A 20,713-nucleotide genomic window follows, 5' to 3' on the forward strand; every position below is an offset into this window, starting at 1 on the left:
GGTAATTAGTAAATATATAAAATATCCAACCACTTAAAAATACACACTACCGCTCAAAAGTTTAAGAAACCCCAAAATTTTCCAGTTTTTTTATTGAAAATGATGCAGTTTAATGTCTCATTGCACTCTGAAATGAAAGCATAGCACAAATTAGTAATTGTAGTTAAAAAAGAAATCATGGAATCAGTTTATAGACCAAAGTGTATTCTAACCTTTGACCCATCAGAGTAGCCTCCTTTGGCAGATATAACAGCTGAAGACAGTCGTGGCTTCTTTCTACAATAGAAATCAAATATTCTCCCATATCTGTAGCAGAAGTTCCCATAAACGTGGACCTTGTAGGTTGCTTTGCTTTCACTCTTCTGTCCAGTTCAAACCAGCTCGATGGGGTTTAAGTCTGGAGACTGTGCTGGACACTCCATGTTTTCAAGCTCACCACCTTGTTCTTTGTTCCTGAGGTAGTTCTGGCACAGCTTGGATCTATGTTTTGGGTCTTTATGTTGCTGTAGGATGAAGCCCTGACTAACTAGGCTCATACCAGAGGGTCCTGCATGGTGCTGCGGTACGTGTTTTGGTTCAGGGAGCCTCTCACTCTGTACAAGTCACCGACCCTAGATCCAGCAAACAGCCCCAGACCATCACACTTCCTCCTCCATGTTTGACGGTTGATGCCACACACTGTGGAACCATCCTTTACCTACTCGACCACAAAGATCCTGTGTGATGAACACAAGATTTCAAATGTGATCCATCAGTCCATAATACCTTCTTCCAGTCTTCAGTAGTCCAATGGTGGTGTTTCACGGCCCAGCCAAGCCTCTTTGTCTTATTCTGACGTCTGGCTTTCTTGCTGCAACTCATCCTGTCAAACCTGCAGCTCAAAGTCTTCTCTTCACAGCTGAAACTGAGACTTTCTTACTACGACCACTGTAAAGCTGCTTGAAGCTGTTGTCCTGTGAGCCGCCTATCACACAGCTGTTAACTCTCAGAAACTTGTCCTCTGATTCAGTCGTGTCTTTGGGTCTGCAGACCTCTTCCTGTCACAGTTTGTTTCTGAGCCTTTGGATGCTGAAGGAAACTGTACTCACTGACACCTTGACTTTCTTTGCAGTTTCTCTGTAGGACAGACCGACATTTATATGATGGTCTGTCTCTCTTCCATTGTTAATCACCTTTTTCTCCCCATTCTTGTACCATCACACTACTTTCTGCAGTACAACACTGTTCAACGGATGCTGACGAGCATATGGTACCACAGTGTGTTGCAACACTGCTTTAATGCAGACAGAGGGGGGGGAAGTAATCCAGGAAAGTTGGAACAGCTGTAGGAATTAGTAGCTCCAGCTTTCGGGGCTTGATCAACCTCCATTGCTGCAGAACAGATTAAATTGTTAACCCATGAAAAAGGCCTTTTTGTTCTAAGATGTACGTGATTTTTCACTTGTGGGTAACCTTACCTTTGTTTTTAACCTCTGGCAGTTCACCCTTTGTACTATTTTAATCTATTCACTGGACTTGAACGACTTGAATTGCAATAAATAACTGGAAAAACTGGGGTGTTGTAAACCTTTGACCGGTAGTGTATTCCTGGAAATATGCATGCAGATCCTCTTTAATGAAAAGTTTTCCCAAACTCACCATGCAACAGTAATCCAGACCTTTTGGTTCGACTGTAAATCCGTAGCGCCTCCTCTAGCTCCATCTGAGAGGAGATGGTACACGGGTCCCCTACACAGACAAACACATGCATGCAATCTTATCAATATAATCTTCTGATCAGGACTACAGACTGTTCAAGGTTTAACGGTCCAATTCAGTTTAAGTTCTCAGGAGTTTTTACTTTTGACTGGGGCTGCAACCATCGATTAGAGTAATAGTAATAAGTAATAGAGTAATCTATCCTTAATTTATCAAGTAAACTGAATTTCCCGGAGGAACCCACCTGAAGGATTAAAAAAAGTTTCATCTAACCTAAGTAATCGGATACAATACTTTTATTACTGAGCAATAATAAATATTCAAAAGAGAAAAAACCCACAGATCCTTCATAGGTTTCCATTTTAGAAAATATAACAACACAATAACAACATCCTTCATCTGTGGAAACAAACCGAACACTTTAATTGTATTAATGGATCGCCTGCATGAGGCCGATTTTACATGTGTGTGTGTCTGTGTGCTTGTGTCTGTGTGCTTGTGTCTGTGTGTGTGTCTGTCTGCAGGTGTCTGTCTGTGTGTTTGTGTCTGCGTGTGTGTGTGTCTGCGTGTGTCTGTGTCTGTCTGCAGGTGTCTGTCTGTGTGTGTGTGTGTGTGTGTGTGTGTGTGTGTGTGTGTGTGTGTGTGTGTGTGTGTGCGTGTGTCTGCGTGTGTGTGTGTGTGTCTGCGTGTCTCTGTGTGTGTGTGTGTGTGTGTCTGTCTGCAGGTGTCTGTCTGTGTGTGTGTGTGTGTGTGTGTCTGTCTGCGTGTGTGTGTCTGTCTGCGTGTGTGTGTCTGTCTGCGTGTGTGTGTCTGTCTGCGTGTGTGTGTGTGTCTGTCTGCAGGTGTCTGTCTGTGTGTGTGTGTCTGTCTGTGTGTGTCTGTCTGTGTGTTTGTGTCTGTGTGTGTGTGTGTGTGTGTGCCTGTAGGTGTCTGCGGGTGTCTGTGTGTCCGTGTGTGTCTGCGTGTGTCTGCAGGTGTGTGTGTCTGCGTGTGTGTCTGTCTGCAGGTGTGTGTGTCTGTGTGTGTCTGTAGGTGTCTGCAGGTGTCTGTGTGTCCGTATGTCCGTGTGTGTCTGCAGGTGTGTTATTTTGTTCCAAGTCCACTAAGTGGACTTGGAACAAAATAACAACATTTATTTGGTTTATTCATCATAAACTGTGTGACAAACGTTGGATCCATTTTCCTGACACAGCTTTGAGGGAAATGTGCAGACAGTGAAGTTCCGATAACACAGGAACTTGTAGAAAGTCCACTTGCTCCTCACTGTGTCGCTTCTGTGCACAGTCTGCATTGTCAGTCTGCGTCTTTGGACAGCCTTTCGCATGGTGTGTGACATTTATGTATCAGTTGATGCTAGCATAACATAACTACTTAATACTACCAACAACAACTCAGGTACTGTCCAGGAGCTGCAGGATACTGTCACATCATCAAAGTGAACCTGCTGTGTCTCAAAGCCTATTTGCACTGGATGGTGTGTTTTTGCCTCAAGTGGTGACACAAGTTTAATGTTTCCACCTATCGCAGGAACAGTTTTCATGTACATTTTGCCAACCATGGTGCTTTAATGGAGGTTATTGAAACAGCTGACCTTCTCTGTCTCTCTCTACAATAAATACAGACATTCTTATAGGACACTTCACTGTCTAAGCTAACACAGCACAGACATGCTTCGCCCTGCACCGCTTTATTCTCTGTTACGTGACATTCATCACTGATTGTGTTTTTCACATACAAATGCTGCTCTCAGTGCAACAAGTGCCACACCACACTCAGATGTAACACACACACAACCCAGAGAGTCTCTGCTGTGAGGGTACCCTGCTACATGGGACACTTATCAGACAAACCGGCTGGGTGCAGGGTATTTTTCAAAAATATGAAACCGATGTGCACTGGAATCATTAATACTCATCTGTTTATCAGTTGGTTTTGATTGATAAGCCGCTTGTATTTTTTACAGGAGACGACCACAAAGCCAAAACTGACCAGGAGACCAGGCAAAGTGAATGGCAACAATGCAGGCTAAACACGTGTCAGGTGGGGAATGTTAACAGACGCCTCAGAGTCAAGGGTGTGAAGAGAGGCTGGGAAGTTGTTCCAGAATTTTAGAGCTAAGGACAGGAATGTACAATTCCCTATAGTTTTCACAGGAAGTCTAAGAATCTGGCTTGGAAAATAGAGGTGGAGTAGTTTGAAAATATAGGTGGGGTCTCATCTCCTACAGCCATGAAACCAAAAGTAAAGTGAAACCTGACAGGAAGCCTGTGCAGAAACAATGACAAGGCTGAGGACCTGTGACTGTGAGGCACACCCACCTTCATCATCGATCCATTTGAGTGTGATGGGCTGCTGGCTGGCAACACTGCACATGGTTTTCACCTCCTCACACAGTTCCACAAAGGTTACTGTTGCAGCCAAGTCTGTGATTAAAATGTCCCTGAAAGCACACAAGCACACAGATGTCAGGACCCAGTCGCTCTGTCGCCTCTGCAGACATTCCTCTTTGGCCCAATCAGCTGTTATCCTTTAAAGCAGGGGCTGGAGCTGTCGTCTCATTGGAGGGCCGCTTTAGTGTTCAAGTAGTATAAAACAAAGAAACAGTTAAACACCCACAAATATTAGTGAAAATGTAGTGTTTTATACAATATTTAAATTTAAACTTAAATGTTTTAGGGTATTTACACTGGGAGAAGTCTGACAGAGAGAAAGATGTTGGCTGGCCTCTGCAGCGGAGTTAATGATCCACTGTGGGCCCAGGACTGTGGGCTCAGGTCTGTGGGCCCAGGACTGTGGGCTCAGGTCTGTGGGCCCAGGACTGTGGGTATGGGCTCAAAATGTGGTCATAAATATTTTGTACTTGTAAATCGGTTTTGTATGTGTAAAAAAAATTGTGTGTGTGTAAAAAAGATTTGTATGTGTAAAAAAAATTTGTGTGTGCGTAAAAAAGATTTGTATGTGTAAAATAAATTTGTGTGTGCGTAAAAAAGATTTGTGTGTGGACTTAGCCAAAAAAAACCCTGCAAGTTACAAGTACGAATGTTGACCCTATTTTTCTTCCTTTCATCTGATTGGTCAATGTCATGTCAATCACAAATGTAACAATCCAATCAGAGACCAGATGGGTTTGGCTGTCGGAGGGGCGCTTTTTTTGAACTGCAGGTCTTTGAAGGGAATAAATGCCCTTTTACATGCCAACCCAGTGTTTTCCTTCATCACCACGAAGGAAAACAGTCTGTGGTCGTCCGAGTTTGGTGATTTTTGTGTCACAGGACTACGTGTTTAATACAGGGACTTCCACAGCCTTTTCAACAGCGCTGCAGACCGCAGGGGGGGGGCAGTGTTTTGGAAATGACAGTCTTCATTACAAAGCTTTCTTCGTTATCAATTAGCATACATGTTTTTATTGAACATTTGAACTAGCAAAAAAAACCAGAAACTCTTGTAGAGGACATAAAGTCAGAGATAGAAAAGACAAGGAGCAGGTGCATCTAGTACAGGTAGAGCTGCTGCAAAAACCCACAGAGCCCAGCAGCCAGCACAACAAATTCTGGATCCTTTGCTTTTAGTTAGCAGTTAGCATTAGCAGCACATCCTGCGTCCAATGTGAAAGGACTTTTATGCTGCGCACTGTGACTCACAGCAGGTCCCGGGTCAGCCCTAACTTTGTGTTAAACTAATCCTAAAGTAATAATGGTATTTCTAACCACTGATATACCACAACTTTACCCTTTCAACAGCTACTGAAAGTTAGGGGACCTAGCTGCTACCCTTCAAGGACCTGCAGTTCAAAAAAGCGCCCCTCCGACAGCCAAACCCATCTGTTCTCTGATTGTATTGTTACATTTGTGATTGACATGACATTGACCAATCAGATGAAAGGAAGAAAAATAGGGTCAAAATTCGTACTTGTAACTTGCAGGGTTTTTTTTGGCTAAGTCCACACACAAATCTTTTTTACGCACACACAAATTTTTTTTACACATACAAATCCTGATTTACAAGTACAAAATATTTATGACCACATTTTGAGCCCATATGTGGGCTCAGGACTGTGGGCCCAGGTCTGTCTTAACGGTGCACCAACTGACACAATCACACTAAGTGTTACAGGTGTGAACTGAACCACCCACTCAATCCACTCACAGCTGAGAAAGATAAGCACCAAGTTTCTCTTTCTTAACTGTTTTCAGACTGTACTACACAATATCTGTTACCTTTAGGCATTAAATAAAGTGCTGCCTTGATCTGGACCACCTCCTTATTCCAGGCAGTTTTTACTAGAGCCCAAACACTTGGTGTCTGGTTGATGATTTCTTGCTGTAACACTGCTTCTTGGCAGAAATCGTACACCAGTGGAGTGGAGTTCCCTGTTAAATGGAGCTGCTTGTAGGGAAATGTTGAGCAGCAGAGTGGAGCAGGTGGATTGTGCCCACAGAAAACTTGCCAAATGTTCTCTGCCAATGCCAAGATTAACAAAAAGGAAATACTCAACCCAACAGGTCCTTTCTTTCTGTGCTAAGGTTATATAAATCCACAGAACGATGGATGACATGTACGAGCCAATAAGCATGGCTGAATCTGTCGGCCTGAAAATGAAAGCACTGATTTCATATCAGCACTGACCTCACAGCCCTTATCAGCTGTCAGCATTAAATAAGGGTGCGTATGTTGAGTGTCAACATCGGCCTCAGTGCTGTGCTGCTGATTGGAGAAAAGTCTGCAGCCTGCACATGCCACACTGTTAGAATAAACCTTGAGTTAGTCAGCTGTGTGTTAGAGCTGTGTGAGCAGGTGCTGCACTGTCAGCTCCCAGGCAGTGTGTCGGGCAGGTTTCTGGGTGTGTGTGCACAACAGTTTATGGCCAGTGATTGTTGGACTCTGACGAGGTGGGGCACAGACAGCTTGCTTCCCAGCAGGCATTGCTCCACGCAGCCGGCCGACACACAGGTCAGCGTGGAATTACATCACACATACACACCGCGCTTTGCTTATCATGCTAGCTCATATTTACCCAGAAGCTCTTTGGCTTTAAACAGCTCTCATTAAATGTGTTTAATGTCGTTTAAACGGTGCCACAGTTTTGGGTGTGAATGCATTACTGTCATCCAACATCACACTGAACAGTTTACAGTGCATCTCTCTTTTTACCAGAAAATCTGAAATTATTACATATTTTAATTCAACTAATGTGGATTCAAAGCAGCCAGGAGTGAAATCCCGAGAGGCAGCATGTCATCAGCAGTCATCATCAGCAAGAGCTACAGACGGAGGCAGAGCAGTGGGAACTGTGAGGCAGAACATTTAACTTTAAATACATTAAAAATCACTGACAGGAGGAGCCCACAGAGAGAGCACCTCTAACAAAGTGTTTCTCTTTTTGTTGTTCATGATCCAGGACCAGTGAGTGCTGTGTTACACATCTGTATTTATCCACATCTGTACAGCTTCCATCATGACCTGCTGCTGTAATCATTTCATTATGAAGTTACTATTACATTACTTCTGTTGTTGCAGGATGAGATTAAGGTTTCCCCATGGTACACATATACTCAACTGAAAGGAACGTTTACTCAAATATAACCTCTAACACTGCCTTCCATTACACATGATATTGGTAGAGTTATTAATATTACTGTTATTGGGAGTCGTAGTAGTAAAATGTGTGGTAATTTGCTGTGTGAATTACATAATGTTTCATTGTTTCATTCACCTGCAGCAGGAGCAGCACTGAGCTTTCAGTGGGAGCTGTTTACACTGACTGTTGTGCTGTTTCCCACTCAGCAGCAGCTCCTGTCTCTACCACTACACTCTTCACTCTTTATGCATTAATGCAAACACTGCTATAACAATGTTATTAACTCATTAATAAGTAAGTAGCTAAGTAATTCCACTCGATAAGTAAAAGGTAAACAGTAATTACAAAGTTGTTTTTTATGATATAAAATGTCTCCAGAACAGGAGGAGATGTGAGCAGCATGAACTCTGGTTATCCTCCCGTCTGCAGTATTCCTGTGAAACCCTTCCTGCTCTGCTGTTGTAATAAACTCAAACAGCTGAAGCCAAATGTGCATTAAACTCTCTCAGTCTATGACTAAAGGCTAGCTGAATGCTGACCCTTGCACTGTGTGAACATACTGAAGAATGCTCTCAGGGATTGGTCACGTATCAGAGCATAAACATGCAGCACCGTGATCTTTGACCCCACTGATGAGAACACTTCACACACCTCAGTGATTGTGTGCTGGGTCAATCACACGCTGCATTACTGACTTTAGTTTTCACAGAAACTTTCTTTACTTTGAACCTTTTTGGGGAAACTCCATAAAGACCAACACAAATTGTTATACCACTCAAATAAATCCAGGTTTTAGTCAGATCCCTGCAGGGGCGGCACATCTGTCAGCAGCTGTAAGTCATCTCAGACATGATGCTGACAGCCTCCACTCATCCTACTTATTCATATTCATATTGTTTGCTATTGTTTACTATCACTGACTTACTTGAATGAATGTCATTCACATCATTTGCATAAAGTTATGCATGCTGCAGAGGGAATGTTATTAGCAATAAGAATATATATTTAATTAGGACGATTCATTTCAAAGAGTCAGGTAAACATTGAATTACTTACAGATAAAAGAAGTGGGAAACGCTGGACTGGTTTGTCCCCTGATATCAATATTTACAGAACAGCTCCGGCTTAAGACACACTTTAGTGATTAAAACACACACACACTTAAAACGATTTGGGACAAATCAGATTAAGGCATCTTCCAGTTGGCCTGTCTCACACGTAGCGCACAACACGAAAGACTGCAAAGACTGTATGTGGATGCTACACACCTGACTCCCACTCGTGCTGGAAAAACCCACTCCACTCCCACACCGCCCCAAACGTTGGCAGAATGAGTCTGGGAAAATGCATCTGTAGCAACAAACGTGCTCAGACGCCGGGTTGCTGTAGAAGCAGCTCTTTGGTGCTGGTTATCACCAACACAGAGTGAAGCTGGGCCTGAACCGTCTGCTGTGCAGCAGGTAGATCAGGCAGGAAGCTGAATACAGAGAAAGGCTGACTGTCTGAACTCAACATGGAAAATCATTTCAGAGCATTGTGATTAAAGATTATACTGGTAGGATTAACCTGAACCACACTGGTGACATCACCACTGGCTCCTTTACACACAGGCCTCCAAAAATATGTGGAAGGGTTTTAACACGCCGAGAGCTGAGCAGCGTTTCTGAGCCAGAGTTTGGAGACTACAACAACAACAGTGCTGACATTCAGAGGAAACATGTGATGGTTCAGTCACTCGGGATCTCCTCTTACAACAGAACAGAAGAACACTCATCACATCCATATTTAAGCACAATGCCCCTTTAAGGGGGATAACTAGATTAAAACATCAAATCATCTACTGCGGGGTCAGAGGTCAGAAGACAGTAGGCTCGACTGGGGAATCAGAAGAAAAGACGTGATGAGCTTTGAACAGAGACAGTGCCATCAGCAAACAGGTGTGACGACTGGTCGCTATGGTGACTCCTGCCACACGCACGTGTCTGTGTCTCAGGTTCAGACTCAGAGAGCCTGGCACACAATAAATCTGTGAGCAGCAGAAACTTCTAGTCTACAAAACAGTCATCGCTGATGTTTGTGGCGTTCATCACACAGACACTGTGACGGTGCAGAGGCAGCCCACCACGCTGGTTTCACAGGAGCACACTGTGGCAAAAGACACCAGGCTGCACCGTGTGCAGAACCACACCGGGGCATACGCTCGGCACACTGTGTTATTCCAGCATTCATTCACTCAGTGAAACAGCAGTATACAAGCAGATTAATGGGATAAATACTTGCTGCGCCTCATCTTCAAACACAAACTAAGGACAGTGTGATATAGTCATCATCATCCATTCTCTTCAGGATCGCGGGGGGTGGAGCCTATCCCAGCTGTCATGGGGAGAGAGGCGGAGTACACCCGGACAGGTGGCCAGTTTGCCACAGGGCTAAAACACAGACACACACAACCATTCACACCTGTGGGCAATTTAGTGTCAACGACTAACCCCACTGACTGCATGAGTTTGGACTGTGGGAGGAAGCCAGAGTAGAACCCACGCAAACACACGGAGAGCAAACTCCACAGAAAGACCCCGGCCTGATGTTGCTGTGAGGCAACAGTGCTAACTGCCATGCTGCTAACTGCCATGCTGCTAACCGCCGCGCTGCCCATATCTGCGTCTCATCTTGAACCACAAACTAAGGACACAGGCCAGTGCCATGTAGCTGTCATGCTAGCTTTAACTGTCGACCGTTACGATGCTGATTCTCATGTTTTAACTTTTAGATTGCACTTTTTTACTCTTGAGTGAAGATGTTGTTTCATTTTGATGTAAATATTTTTTCCCGTCACAAACTGAACATATGTTGTACACAGCTGTGTTTTAAATAAACAGCATTGGTATGTGCAATAAACTAAAACTAACCAATCAGAAAATCCAAGTGTTGTAGGAAATGAAACTAAACTCTGAGTGTGTCTTTGTTGTAAGGTGTGGGGCAGGATTCTGTACCTGGGAATGTAAAGTTGTACACTGAGCGAGTGACAGCCGGGAGTCAGCCCGGCACAGTCAACAATCTGGGCCGCTTTGGAAAATGTGAAGGACGGCATACATTTTGGACTTTTAGCTGTACTTTCACAAGTTTTACAACTTTATCTTTATTGATACTCATGTTACACCAAAGTAATTAGGTAATAGGTACACAAAACAGAACCACACATAGCAGAGTATCGTCTGCTTCGTCCAAACATCTTTCAAAAAGTGTCAAACAGAACGAAGTCTGGACACTGGGCTGTCATGATGGACAGTTTTGTACTTTAGCTGTTCATATCTTAATGTTTGACCATCACATTATTATGAATGTGTAGCACAAACACTGCCTTTGCTAACGAACAGAAAAACAAGGATTCAAGAGAAAGACGTAATACATAGCAGACTGCTAAGTCTCTGATCAAACTGTGAATGTTTCCCCAAGTGCAGTCGCAAAGACATCAAGCGCTACAACGACACTGAGCGCCCCAGCAAAGGAAGACCAGCAGTCACCTCTGCTGCTGAGCATATAGACATGACCAGCCTCAGAAATCACAGATTAACAGCAGCTCAGATTAGAGCCACACAGAGCTCCAGTAGCAGACTCATCTCTACATGTTCAGAGCAGACTGTGTGAATCAGGCCTTTATGGTCAAAGAGCTGCTGAGAAACCACGACTGAGGAAAAGCAACAAGGAGCAAAGATTTGTTTGGGCCAAGAAACATGAGGAGTGGACATTAGACCAGTGGACATCTGGGCTTTGGTCTGATGGGTCCACATCTGAGATCTTTGGTTCCAAAAGGTGAACGGAGGGTCTCTGCATGCACGGTTCCCACCGTGAAGCATGGAGCAGGTGTGATGGTGACACATCTATGTGCCAGCAACCATTATAGCGCATTATTACAGCTCCAGTACTACAGTCAGTATAAATGAGACCATATCACCCTAATTGTTCAACAGGTTGCCCATAGGAGCCAGGGTAAAGTGTAAAATCTTAGTCCTCACATTAAAGTGCATCCATAACCTGGGCCTCCTTATCTGTGTGATCTTCTTCATATCTCCACTGTTTCCTGCTCTGTCAGAGCTTTCACTCATCTTGTTCCTTCTGCTCGTCTGCCCACTGTGGGAGCAGAGCTTCAATCGCTGGGCTCTGGACTCACTTCCTCCGCTCATTAGAAATATAGATTCCCTTATTTAAGTCACAGCTCCAAACCTACTTGTTTAAACTGGTTTACTTTAGTACAGATCTTACTCACTGTCAAATCTTTGTTTTTAGTTTTTATTTGATGTTTTTTTATTTTATTTTAATCTAAGGCACCCTCAAATAAAATGTATTTTTATTTACTTATTTATTTGTGTCATTTTGGCAGCATTTGGGGCATTTTCAGGCCATGTGCTTTAACAAACTCCTCCTGGAGATGTAATTGGTTCAACCTAAAGATCATGCAAAGCTTTTGAGTTTTTGGTTTTGGAGCCCTCAGTGACGGGACGTCACACCTCCAGTCCAGTCTGTCCCACACACGTGTGTCAGTATTAGGTTACACTCAGGCTTCATCAGATATACGTGAGATTTTCACTGTGGACTCGATACCATATGTGACATACAGCAACATGGCGTGTAATCTGCGTGTTCTGTCATGGTGATGGTACACGGACTGTTTTTTCTGCTTCCACGATAATAAACTTGCCTCGTTCATACAAACACTGTTCCTGCGTGATGAGGTGATTCCACAGATGACTGCAGGAAACTCCTCTAACCAGCAGCGGCCCACTTCCACTGCACCTCCACATGTGCCCATCATCAACACAAACGCTGACTTTATGTGAGGGTGAAAAATATTCTCGAAGCTTCCTCTGATGTCATTTTTCACGCACACAGTGGGTTAAACACAGGTGCCACAGGTACTAAATCCTCTCTGACTCACGAGCTCCAAGAAGCCCAGGCTGCGTGCTGAATAGCTGTTAGTGTCCATTCCACAGGTGTTTCCTGCTTACCCACGGAGAGTTACTTACCCGCAGTAGTGCGCTTTAATCTTCACAAACTCCGAGTTCAGGTCCATTATGGATCCGTTTGACGCTAGCATATGCATCGTACAGTTCAGCTCCCCCGTGTCTACGTGAACAGGCCCACGCTCGCTGTGTGATACGTGGATAGAAAGCGGTTTCCACTCGCCGATGACAAAGGACCCTGTACGCCCAGTGCGCTGAAAACTAACCCGAGCGGAGCCGCTTCAAACTTTCTGTCGTTAAGGTAACATCAGGGACTTTGGGGAAGTCTGTCATGTCCCGTGAATAACGGTGGTATTTCCGGCCCCAGCTTTCAGAATAAAAGCTAATGCGCAAGGTTTAAAGTAGCGCTCTTATTCTGAAACGGAAAACTCTTCACCTGTCATCGGTCGAGCTCGGAGTGTGGTCACACTTGACGGGCTTTCTTCCGGCTCACTATGGTTACCGTAATCTAAATTCACCTGTTCACCTACCGGGGCTTCCCGCCTGTCCCGGCAAACACCGTGCTAATAATCTGAAAGGATACGGACCGTGTGCGGTCGGGTTCATGACTACTGTTCTCTTTTTATGCAGTTTTTCCTCATAGAAATGATCCTCTAATACTGTAACTAATACTCTAATATGTTCTTATCATCTCCCAGCGTTACAGCCGGTTCCTACGACATATTTAAATAAACAATCACATTAAATGTACGCGTTCATTAACACTGTGGTCAGTATCACGCGATCCGTGTACGCACCAGGTAAGGACAACCTCTGTACCGGCAAACAGAAAAAACCCGACATAACCAGTCGTGTTAATATGGTGTTTAGCGCCCCCTAGTGGTTAATGGCAAAAAAAACACGTTATATGCATGAAGTGTGGAAAGTGACGCTCGTGGTCAGGCTAAAGAGTGACCTGCTGTAATGCTTTAATGGTCGGTGCTGAGCCCAGAGGGGAAGCTGTTGTGTTTGTGCATCGAAAATTAGAACAGATCGTCCTTCTGCAGAGGCTGAAAGTACGGACGCTGCCCCTGCTCACCGAGAGGAGCCCGCTCAGACCGCGTAACCGGCTGAAGGATACCGCCTGGACACCTCCCAGATAAGAAGGGCACACTGAGCCAAACCCAGGACACGCTGGGGAGATTGTTTCGTGGCTATTTTAGGGACACCTCGATGTCCCCCAGAAGCGCTGCAGCGGAGGAGAGAGACATCCGGGTACCCCGACGAGCAGCGGATGGAGGATTCACGAGTTATTAATCATGTAGTTCACTGTTTCACATTTAGCGCCATAATTATGTAGGATAAAGTAACAACTTTGGTCGTTTTGCCAGCCTATACCATCAGAGTGATCAGAGATGTAAATATCAGGAAAAAATGGAAATGAAAATCCAAACCTGTGAGGACTGAGGAGCTGAGTTTGCAGCTCCAGACAGACTATGAAGATGTTCACCCTGAGTTAATTGCATGGGTCAGTAATTTACTAATAACAATAATAATTAGTGAGGTCTGACACCAGGATTCACTGCCTGAACGGCTAAGTAAAGAGCAGTTGGCCCTGGGCCCACATCCAGATCTATACTGCTTTTCCAAAATCAAATTATTACCTGATAGAGTACAGTAATCAGATATTACCTGATAGATTACAGTAATCAGATATTACCTGATAGAGACCAAACAGACATAACAAGATAAAGATATGAACAAAACTGATAAGATATAACAGTCAATATGAGCTTTGGTGAGTTCAATCTAAAGATGATGATATTATGTGATATTAGTAAGACACAGGATGATGGACTTTGTTGATTTTCAGTGAAAAAGATATTGAGGTTTGATTTTTAGTTGTATTCAAAATGCTGTTTAATAGCACTTACTGACTATGAAATTTCAAAATAAAATGCTATCAGAGAACATTCAGGCTGGGTTCAAAAAGTCCTCAAACAGGGATTCATTGGTTTGTTCGTACCCTGAAATATGACCCATATGAGTTTTTCCAAAATGAGCCCATACAGGTCACAGGACGCAGCTGCAGCATGGTGCCATGCAGATGTAGTACGTGACACGATTTGCATTTTAAGCTTGTTTCCTGGCATCTAACGCAGCTCTGCACGAAGAGAAGGCAACCAGCTCTCACTAAATGGACGACAGGCCTTTTCTACTCTAATTAAACACTCCAGCACATTCTACACGTGATCTCACACAAACATAAGTATTGTCTTTATTGTGCAGGCACATCGACAAGCAGATATATGGTAGACGGCTTCGGAACAAACATTACAAATTAGAAATAAATAAACGTGACTAGTAGTAGAGTTTGAAAATGAAAACTTTAAAAATCCACCAATGAGCGTGACCAGTTTAAACTGAGTCATCCATTAATCAGCTGACTGTGGTTAAGTGGGCAGGTGGATGACTTCCCTGCCTCTCCACTTGTGCCCAGTGACACCTCCTTAAATGAACATGAATACAAGCATGTCAGTGTTGCTATAGTGAAGGAGGACCCATCTGAACAGATGATAGTTTTACACAGCAGCATCAATCTGTGCCTCCTACTCTTAATGTGTTAGCTAGATTAGCAGTTAGCACACACACTGTTAGCCTGCTGTTAGCTAGTTAGCATTTCTCCTCAGCTGATGATTCACTTTTCATCAGTGAGAGGGCTGCTCTGTTATCAGATGGTGCTGAGACCTGGACCTGGTGTCTGCAGTATGGATCATTTATTTATGCTGTAAAACCTGGACGCATGACGACGACAAGAACTGATTATTAATCATCTGCAACAGCATTCATGTTACATTTCATGAAGGGAAAAGAAAGGAAATAAAATGTTAGTATGTTGTTTAGACACTAGAAATAAACTAATAGATCACCCATCAAATCAGTTTCACTTGATCATTTTTCAGATTTTTTTTACAAAGATTATAGATCAGCATGTTTTATTCGCGCTTTGTCCACTGATTATGTCACTGATAAACACAAGCAGATTGTTTTAGACTTTTCAAAGGTTAAAATATGGATTCAAATTTAAAAGGTGACTCTGTGATCCAGGTGTTTGTGGGTTTTGGTAGAATCTACATGGATCTGATTGTGTTTCCGTTCTGTTAATCTCATATATTTCACTAATATTCCTAAACGTACCAGCCAACAGTGAGAGAAGGAAATCTTATTGTATGTTATATGTGTAGTGTTGTTGGTCCTGATGAGGAGCACCTCAGGGTGCCGACTCACACATTCTTTATTATTCAGAGAAAAGCCACTGACGAGGCTCCAGCTTTGTGTAACTCAGCTGTGAGTCTGTATTTCTGCATTCATCGTGACATAATGTTCATCACTTACTTGTTTCAACTAATTTTCTTTTCATGAATCTGATGGTTTCTAATGAAAGTGGATATGACAAAGACCAGGAGACAGAAGAAAAGGAAGCAAACGGGTGAAGGGCGGAGCTGCTGACCCCTCACAGAAACCTTGCTAGGATTTTGTTTTCTTTGCATACATTTATTTTGTTCATTTAATTTAAATTTTTAGCACTTTGTTGCTCGTCGGTTGTTTTTTACATACCTGTAAATAATGACCAAAGGCCAAGGCAACTATTATCAACTTCTAGTACTAGTGCTATTACTGGTAGTATTACCTTTAGACTTCTGTGTAACACTGCCATGGTAGTCAACTGTCCCCGTATTCCAGCTTGTCCAGCATGCTTGAGTCTGTCAGAGCTCCTGTTGGTCTGTCACGTCCGCTCCTGTTCAGGGTTCTAGCGATTGTCTCTTGGCACCTCTGGGGTCCTCAGACAGATCTCCCAGACTCGCTCTGTGTGCTTCTCTTTGACTTTCAGTCCAGCTGCTGACACACTGTGATCAGCTTGTATCAAACCTGCTTTGTGAGAATCGCCTCTTTTTCTCCCGTCTGTTTCTTTTGTAGTTTGAACTTGATTGAGTGCTCAGCAGCAGTTTGCTTGTGTCATAGCTCAATAAAGGTCAACTTTTTTTATTCATTTTAGTTTTTTGTGTGTAAATAGAAATCATTTCTCCTGCTAAGGAAAACTAGTATTTTTATAAATGTCATGTTGTTGCACTAAAGATTCAATTTCATTTCATGTCTTCACTTTGATCCTCTTGTCGCCTCTGACCTGAGCGATCAGTAAGAATAGAAATTGGAGATAAAGTATCTGAATTTCAGGAGCGGGACCACGCCTCCAAACACGCCCCCTCCGGTTCTCATCTCTATATGTTCCCCCAGTTCTACAAGCTGTTTGTTCTCGTTCTTAAATGAGGACGTGGGCCCAGTGAGAAACATGAAAACACTGACGAGTCACAAACACACAGAAACTTGTTGTTTTTCATGTATTTTATTTAGTGAAGGATACTGTTACTGCAGGATCTTTAATCCTCTCAAGCACCTACAGATTCTGCAACAGATCAAACACACACAGTCAGATGTGGTTGGCTGTTCACTGTAACAGTTCACATGAAGAAGGAAGCTAAATAAAGCAGCCTGTTATTGTTGGCATCACAGGTGGATCACTGAGCACCTGTTTGGCTCTGCTGCTGGTTTTCCTTCCCCTTGTGTCATGAACCGTTCACATACTCTTCATCCTTTGAGCTACTTACTCAGACAGTTGTAGGTCAGCTCCAGGTATTTGTACATACGCGGACAGGTGTCGCCAAGCATTCCACTGCTTGCTCTCATAGAACAGGTGCGTTTCCCATTACACCTGTGGATGCAGAGCAGCACAGTGCAGATGAAACACTTAAAGGTAGGTAGTAAAGATCCCCAGCTGACAATGCAAATTAAAGACACGTTTGTTTGTTGTTTATCTCATACTAGACGATGTGTATGAATGATGTGGATGTGCAAAAGAAGTACAACACTAATTATGTAAATCCAAATACTGCTGATTAATAACACTGATCAAACCCAGGCTATAACCCCTGGCTGTGTGGGGACAGCAAACGCTGTGAACACAAAGTGATGGTTGCACGTCCCAGCTCACCCAAATCATACTTTCAGCTCCGCTAGCTTCAGAAATATGTGTCGTTAGCTACGAGAGGAAAGTGCCAAAGACCAAAGACTTCATAGTCATGTTTAAGATCTCGTTGGTCACTCACAGTAAAATATCACATTAATGTTAAAGCTGTACCTTTCAGCAACTTTGCTAGTGGGGTTCGAACACTTGATGTTTTCCATGTGTGAGGCCTCCCGTCTGAAGGAGCATATGTGTGGATCATGGCGCCCAAAATCAGCATGGTACACGTGGATGACATGGCCCTGGTCTGTCAAAGAAAGCAGTGCGTGCTGTTGAAAACTGAAGAAGGGTGCTTGGAGAGGCAGTTATCAGGACACGTCAAAGTTTGTCGGGTCACACGTGATCTTACCGCACTGCAGTTCGACCATAGACTGCTCGCAGGTTATCAGGTGAACTGCCAAAGTAACATCATTCAGATTAGGTGGAGCACTCAGAGCCTAAGTGAAGCTTTACTGTTTAAAGCAGGCGCGTGACTCACTTGCTGGTATACAGGTGTAGGTGGTCTGGATGTATTTAAAGGTGTCATTGCAGGGATCTCTTGCAAAGATGGCCGGGGTTACTTCACACACCTTCTTGCCGTCACAGCTGAACAGATAATAGAAAGTAGAGTCAGCAGTGAAGCACCATGGGAAATCCCACCAACGCTGAGAAGAACAGTCTTTCATTGGGTTCTACGTGATTATGGGGTCTTGTAAGGTAAAAGGAATTCCCCACAAATATCATCAAAGTGAAATCGTCTGTTTTGTCTGAGGCGAAAGGCTCGCAGTCCCAGCTTTGCACTGGATCTGATAACCTGGCATTTCTTACTCCACGATCACTATCCATGAAAGCAAGAAGGCACTCTGATTCTTTTATATTCACTTTTCAAAAAGCATCTCGTCTTCCAGACATGATCTCTCACATCACTGAATTTTCACACTATACATGCAGCACATTTCATCCCCTGTTATTCTACAGGACCTGTCCCGACTTTTTTGATGTTGGGCTGAGAAACAAACTCAGAGCAGGTCCAGTCAATCAACAATCATTTATTAAGCACATGCATGTGGCGATGTACACAATACCACCTTCTGTGTCAATCTCAAGAGGAAGCACTTAGATACACAGTTTCATATGTCAGGGTTAACGCTCCTTCATGCGTAGGCAGATAACATAACGTGCATCAGTTACAGTTAGCGACAGTTAGACATAACTCCTTTTTTGGTAATCTTCTATAACACTTAGAAATATCTATATGTGGTGATCAGCAGCAGTGACATCCATTGATAACAAATACCAGTGTGTTATTGGGACGTATACCTTGTCCTGATGGTGTCTTCAGCACCCTCCAGAGAGCACGCAGTATTGATGGCCACCTCTTCAGCTTTCTCTCCACTGCACGTGTCCCGGTCTCTTCGTCCATACATGGACTCCTGGACACGAATCACTCCAGTTTCTGTTGGACATCACAGAGGCAGGTATTCAAACACAACGACAGAGCTTACCAACCAGGGACGTCTGCAGCTGCCGTCAGCCTCACAAACTCACAAACACAAACTGCAGAGATGCTCACTCGCTGCTTTGTATGCTTCCCAAACACAAATGTCATTCCTGTCTTACATACTCTGTACTCATAGAACCAAATCAAGGATCCCTTAAAGAAACGGGCGTGTTTTCCAAATCTAACTTAGTGGTGATTATATTAAACTCATGTGTGCCACTTATTTAGTTTTGATGCAATGTTGTGTGGAGGTTCTTCCAGGCGGTGAATGACGGTGTATGTTTGCTGAAACACTTCACAGGGTTTAAAATCCACCCGTCCATTCTCTCCTGCCTATCCTCAGAGTGGGGGGGTAATGTACCACCGTGTGTGGCTCCTGGCTCTATACGACCACTGTGGCGTTCTGTATGGACACTTTTTCTAAGGCAACTGAAGAGATGTGAATAAAAACTGGAGGAATAGGACACTATGGTGTAAAGCTTCTGCTGGATATCAGCATGTGGAGTTCTGTATTCATGGTTTAAAGTCGGTCCTGAGTGTTTCTGCTCTCGTACCTCAGTGTGTGTCTATGATGTGATTTGTGTTCGATATTCGTCCCCAATAAATAAATAACAATAACACGTAGAAACACTGCAGCGCTGAGAAACATGAGCGGTTGGGTCTTACCACAGCTCAGCCGGTGGACGTGGTTCCCACACGTGATGACTCTCTGCGCACCTTTAAAGCACACATGGAGCTATTAGTCTAACACACATATTAAAACTAAGCACACTGAGAAACAATCAGACTAGCAGACACTTACCTGTGCTAACAAGCAGACAGGCTGCTGCCAACACTGAAAAACAAAGGAGCAGCACTCTCAATTTATAATGTGGCCAAATATGAAAACACGTGATACTTTACCTTAAATACATGAACTGAAGAAATCTTCTTCAGCTAGAAAACAACATGAATGAGAAAATGCTGACTGTACTCACAGAGCGTGCTGCTGAGGCGGAGCATGGTTTCAGGGGACTCACTGAGACTGATGCTTGCAGCAGAAACACGCAGCATTTATAGCTTTGAGTCTGTTTGCAGTCTCATCTTATCGTGCTAAACAAACCTTACCCCCAGACTTTTGTTCAGCTGGATACGTGCCCAAACATGTGGCCAGGTGCTCGCCCAGTGAAGGATTTGACATGATTATACACACATGCAAAGAACATACAGTCCTGATCATGGAAATGCTTGGATCAAACATGCTGCAATGAATTTTTGAAGTGATCGATAACAGTGGAGCTCTTTACTGAGTTCATGTTTGGACCTTTGCTTTCTTTTTTTTTTTGGGGGGGGGTTACAGGGTTTCTGGAGGTGTGGTCCTGTCAAACAGCCTGTTTCAGTTTAAATGTTGTTTTCAATAAATTGCATGCTCAACAAAATGTTTTGTCTCAGTAACATTTCTTCTTGTTGCATGTTGAAGCTCGACCTGGAACCTTGTTCAGATCCAACCATGCAAAACTGGATTTAGTAATTTTTCTTGTGGTCTATATGTTAGAGGGCCCAGGCCTGAAGGATAGACCGACAGGTCTGTGTAACAAAGACACTTGGCTCACTGTAACTTCAAAAAGTCATTTATTTCAGAACTGAAACTGTGTAATGAACTCACACGTTATCTTCTGATTTATTAACCTTACAATGTTTCACAGAGCTCAGGGTGTTCGTCAGCTCAAAAACACAGCAAGCATCCCACCTCGGTCACTTTCCCGCTGATGCTGACATCAGTCTGCTCACGATGCCCAAATTCCCTTTTTGCTGATGGGCTCCATAAAATACTGTTTCCACTGAAGAAGCTGTGTTTTTATTTTATGGCCAACAGCTAAACTACTCTTTATGCTGTTTGATTGTCTGCACAAAGTAGAGAAATTGATATCTACCTCAGTTTTATTCTGTTGTAT

General features: G+C 43.5%; 2 protein-coding genes across 3 annotated transcripts in view; both read right to left on the reverse strand.

Moving 5' to 3' along the window:
- The window catches only part of prkcz (protein kinase C, zeta), a 100,004-nt gene extending 87,506 nt beyond the window's left edge, over window positions 1-12,498 (reverse strand). The window contains exons 1-3 of one of the 2 annotated variants that reach the window (XM_084917633.1): window positions 12,301-12,498; window positions 4,017-4,138; window positions 1,639-1,728 (exon numbers count right to left, since the gene is read on the reverse strand). In XM_084917633.1, coding sequence (XP_084773759.1) covers window positions 1,639-1,728; window positions 4,017-4,138; window positions 12,301-12,377 — 289 coding nt within the window. In that variant the 5' untranslated portion in view covers window positions 12,378-12,498. The remainder of the gene's footprint in view (window positions 1-1,638; window positions 1,729-4,016; window positions 4,139-12,300) is intronic. The other variant, XM_084917630.1, reaches the window with a different exon arrangement.
- Window positions 12,499-16,583: 4,085 nt separating this feature from the next.
- On the reverse strand, window positions 16,584-19,832 carry LOC146364436 (L-rhamnose-binding lectin SML-like). The gene is made up of 9 exons (XM_084918294.1): window positions 19,757-19,832; window positions 19,582-19,614; window positions 19,446-19,496; window positions 18,599-18,734; window positions 17,778-17,884; window positions 17,649-17,693; window positions 17,414-17,546; window positions 16,884-16,987; window positions 16,584-16,681 (listed from the first exon to the last, which is right to left on the reverse strand). The coding sequence occupies exons 1-9, from the start codon at window positions 19,830-19,832 to the stop codon at window positions 16,665-16,667; spliced, it is 702 nt and encodes a 233-aa protein (XP_084774420.1). The 3' UTR covers window positions 16,584-16,664.
- Between the last annotated feature and the right edge of the window lie 881 nt (window positions 19,833-20,713).

This window comes from Perissodus microlepis, chromosome 20 (assembly GCF_051167445.1).
Source record: "Perissodus microlepis isolate ML-2025 ecotype Zambia chromosome 20, ASM5116744v1, whole genome shotgun sequence".
Classification (NCBI taxonomy): Eukaryota; Metazoa; Chordata; class Actinopteri; order Cichliformes; family Cichlidae; genus Perissodus; species Perissodus microlepis.

Excerpts from the sequence above, each read along its gene's own strand:
- LOC146364436 (XM_084918294.1), bottom strand. The coding sequence starts at position 19,832 with ATGCTGCGTGTTTCTGCTGCAAGCATCAGTCTCAGTGAGTCCCCTGAA. Across the intron at positions 19,615-19,756 it reads CCGCCTCAGCAGCACGCTCT|TGTTGGCAGCAGCCTGTCTG; the intron begins GTGAGTACAGTC and ends TTTGTTTTTCAG. Across the intron at positions 18,735-19,445 it reads CGTCCACCGGCTGAGCTGTG|AAACTGGAGTGATTCGTGTC; the intron begins GTAAGACCCAAC and ends GATGTCCAACAG.